Raw genomic sequence first — 4,226 nt, forward strand, 5'->3', positions numbered from 1 at the left:
TGACCCTGCTGCCGACGAAGAAATGGCAGAGTTTCCCCTTCCCGTCAGGGTCATGCCTCCTCGTAATTTAGAGCTCGCAGACTCGTCGTCCGATCGATTTTCGCCTAATGTGAGGGGGGTATAAAGAAGCATGTAACCAAGCGGTTAACCTCGAGACGTCACACAAAATCGCTTCACTCATGTCTTCTGCTTCTTGTATCGAAGGTTCGGCTGGATCGTGTTGGGCTTTCAGGTAAGCATTTAGCCGATAATAACGGGATCTTAATCCGAAATTCGACACTTCATTACCGACCACTATAACTTAACATTTGTAACTTATGTATCTAAACTAGCAATTGTAACTTAGGTATTAGTTATCTTGATACATGTAGCGTATCTGTATGAAGTAAAATGCCAGAACCCAACACAAAATTTAAAAGAATAGGCCTGGGTGCACGCGCATTAGTGTGCTTGGCTGAAAAAGCGCGCCGTAGCAAAGCCGCATTGCACAACTAAATACTTGAAAAGGCCTTAACGGTTAACTCAGTTGAGAATCACTACTTCCCCATCACCTTATACCGTCAGTACCATAGAGAACCTGGAAGGACAGTGGTTTCTGGCGAAACACCCGCTCACAAACCTGTCGGTGGAACAAGTGGTTGACTGTGATGACAACACTGACCCCAAAACGTGAGTACAAACACTTCTGTAGAAGAGCTAAATTGTATCAATAACAGCACTTACAACGGGCTCCACATATATATTATAGATTGTGTACATGTAGGGGATCTTTCAGAAGATATAATCATATAAGATGCTTGTAGTTTGAATCGGACCAGATGGTAGGCAAAACATGTCTGTCCTTGGTGCTGAAGGGAGCTCACATCACCAAAACTGACACTTGTACAGTATGCAGCAACTTGTTGTTTATGGGCTATAATCTACATATGAGCAAAACTCGTCCTTATGGTTAATGCCTATTTCTTCTTCATTCCTACAGAGGCAATGCTGACTGTGGAGTATTCGGAGGTTGGCCGTACCTTGCATTTCAATACATCAAGCGTGTGGTAAGTTAAGCATCGTTGTTTTTTTTGCGCTGAGACCTCGTCTATTTCGGCCTATAAACTACACCGAGTAATATTGAAAAGTGTTGGGTAGTAATTCTACCCTGCGCTGAACGTACTAAGAGGTAGTCGGGAGCAAAGTTGTAGAAAAGTCCTGATTGTGTGACGTGGTCGGAGCTTCAATTTCTTGCACATTTCCGTACTTTTAGGGAGGTATAGAGAAGGAAGAGGACTACCCGTACTGCAGCGGGTTGGGAGGTGAGAAGGGCACCTGTTTCCCCTGTCCCGCCCCGGCGTACAACGCCAGCATGTGCGGCCCCGCCGTCAGCTACTGTAACGAGACGGAGAGCTGCGGCTTCAGACTCGACAAGTCCAAATTTATCCCGGGACTACAAGTCACTGACTGGGCGGCTATTGACACGGTATGATGCCCGGAAACTTAGGCTTCGGCCACACCAGTTTAATTTGTTCATTCTCGCATTTTTTCTGAAACAAATTGGACCGGCAGGTCGAAAAAAATAATTAAACAAATAATAAGTTTTCATGTTTCCTTGGCACATTTTATGCAACAAATCAATATTGAGGATGGTCGACGATTAGTAAAGCCCCAATTTTGAAAAAAAATACCCTTCCGTCCAAAGTAACCACATACAAGCACTGAAATTTGAGGCCCATAGTTTATTTGAGAGTCAGGAGAGGCAGTGAAATTTGTCATAGGGAGGTGTGGACTTTTTTTTTTTTTGAAATTGGGAAAAATAGGACAGCCGAGAATCCGAGAAGCAACAAATCAACTTTGTGTGGCCTTAACGTTATCTCTCCTCCTATAAATATCGTACACAGGATACTATATATAGCATTGAATATTTCTGTCCAAGATCTAGAGACCAAAGTTATACCGTATGAAAAAGAGACTTGAGTTCGTAGTCGACCTTTCCTTCTTAAAATGTTGTTTCTGTCTGTAACACGTTAACGTTTTCTCTGCTTGTCACGATTTCTCGCCAATAGAACGAGACAACCATTGCCGTACAGTTGATGAAGATTGGTCCGCTGTCCGTCGCGCTGAATGCAGTCCTGTTGCAGTTCTACCACAGGGGGGTGTTCGAGCCGCACTTCTGCGATCCGAAAAGTCTGGACCACGGTAAGGACTAAAGGTGCACTCTCACTGCACTTGCGTCAAGCTTGCGTCACTGCGGGGTTCGTTGACTCAAGGTTGACTGCGTCACTTTTTGGAATTTTCTCCGATTTTTTTATTATTTAGACATTGCGTAAAACGTAAAGTATAACTTAGTAGACGACAAAATACACAAAAAGTAAGAACATTCGTTCTTTATCTCTGAAACTCGTGGACATCTTTCTAACCCCGCAGTGACACAGGCTTGAGCAAGTGCCGTGAGAGTGGACCTTAACGTTACGTCATTAACACGAAAATCTCCTGTGCAACCTTATAACAGGAGATTGCACAGTGTACGCCCTTCTCGTGAACATGTATCTAAATTTTGTGGCAAGAAAGAACGCTTAACGATTCTTTTCTTGAAGCCTTCTATAACTTTGTTTTGGTTTTCAAAGACCAACTATTTGTATGCAACAGACGTGTGCAGGTGCAAGAGACGCAAATGTTTGAAATGCATGCAGCTACTCTCATTGGTCGAACTGTTAATTGGCATGCTGTTATTGGTCAAACTGCTAATGGTGATTGACAGCTAACTCTACACTGTGCAGCTGTTCTGCTGACTGGTTGGGGAGTGGAGAAGACCATATTTGGAGAGAAGAAGCCCTACTGGATCATCAAGAACTCCTGGGGAAAGAAGTGGGGCATGGACGGCTACTTCTACATCAAGCGTGGGGTCGGGCAGTGTGGCATCAACACTCAAGTTGCTACAGCCATTCTTCAGAAAACTTAAAGACTTGTCATGTAACTCTAAAAGCATTATACATTATACAACAAAAAGAAGTGGTTGTAACCCTTAAAATCTATATTACACCATAACATCATAAATTTTGCACGAATTATCATATTGCAACTGGGTACTTGGAGAAAAAAACATCAAGACCCAAGCATAACTCTTAAAGAATCGTTAAGTAATATCTTAGATACCACATGAGGCATCAGCCATCCCGTACTAAAATCGAACAGGAGTCATAGCAAGTATCGGTCTTTTTATCACCGGAAAGAATATGTTGTCAACAAAATAATGTTAGGGGCATGTTAATCTGAGAGCTTCAAATAGTAGTGAGTGACTGATATGAGTGTTTCAGGTGTGTCAACTGGTTTGGTGTGATAACAGCCAACCAACACCATTGTCTGCAAGGCTAGTGCCACACTTGATCATATCTTATTGTACCTCTGCAAAATGTGCCAGTAATTTATGCCCTCAAGAATAAAGAAATGTTTGTGGATGAACAAATGAGATGGATAACTCAAGGATAACAAGAGAAAGAAAGACTGATATTACATTTACTGATGTCTGATTCAAGTCTTCTTACTTCCATTCACAGTTAAATTTTCATTAACTGTTATCCATTCCCTAAGGCCACACCAATTTAATTTCTTGGTTCACGGATTTTTTCATAAAAAATATGGAGTGAGAGGGCAAAATAAAAATAAAAATTGTAAAATGGTTGGGGTAAAGGTAAGGGCTAATCCAAAACATAAAGAATAAAAAGTTTACTGTACAGTAACAGCACCTGTTCGTTGAATATTACAAAAGTAGTGTTAGTTTTTATGTTTGCTACACCAGAAAGTTGGTGAATGCAAGGAGGTTAAAGAAGGTGAATGGTTTCATTTATGGCAAAAATTTGCTGAGTGGTAATTTTTTATTTTATTTTATTTTTTCAAAAAATAGGAGCGAGCGAATCCGTGAACCAAGAAATTAAATTGTTGTGGCCTAAGCTGCATAAAATCATATCAAGACACATGAACAACAGACCATTTTCTTGCCAGGTAAAAAATTTATTGGTATCCAGTGCTGCAAAGCATGTGTACTGAATGTTGTGCCATACAGGGGTATCCTATTGAAATGTGTTTGATACAAGCTGAAGTGTGCATTAAAACTACACCATACACTTTCCAATCAAATGATACACCAGTTCACTGTCAAATTGCATTAGGTAGTTATCATACAATTAACAGCAGAAAAATTGTAAGGAACATTCATTTGGTGCATCTTTTGTCCTATATTTCCT

General features: G+C 41.0%; 1 protein-coding gene across 1 annotated transcript in view; it reads left to right on the forward strand.

The window, feature by feature from the left end:
• LOC118418160 (cysteine proteinase 1-like) overlaps positions 1-2,971 on the forward strand; it is a 5,339-nt gene extending 2,368 nt beyond the window's left edge. Inside the window, exons 6-11 of the mRNA XM_035823996.1 lie at positions 205-232; positions 565-669; positions 980-1,046; positions 1,253-1,465; positions 2,049-2,181; positions 2,763-2,971. Of these exons, the coding sequence (XP_035679889.1) occupies positions 205-232; positions 565-669; positions 980-1,046; positions 1,253-1,465; positions 2,049-2,181; positions 2,763-2,944 (728 nt within the window). The 3' untranslated portion in view covers positions 2,945-2,971. The remainder of the gene's footprint in view (positions 1-204; positions 233-564; positions 670-979; positions 1,047-1,252; positions 1,466-2,048; positions 2,182-2,762) is intronic.
• Positions 2,972-4,226: the final 1,255 nt, after the last annotated feature.

Source organism: Branchiostoma floridae, chromosome 6 (genome assembly GCF_000003815.2).
Source record: "Branchiostoma floridae strain S238N-H82 chromosome 6, Bfl_VNyyK, whole genome shotgun sequence".
Taxonomy (NCBI): domain Eukaryota; kingdom Metazoa; phylum Chordata; class Leptocardii; order Amphioxiformes; family Branchiostomatidae; genus Branchiostoma; species Branchiostoma floridae.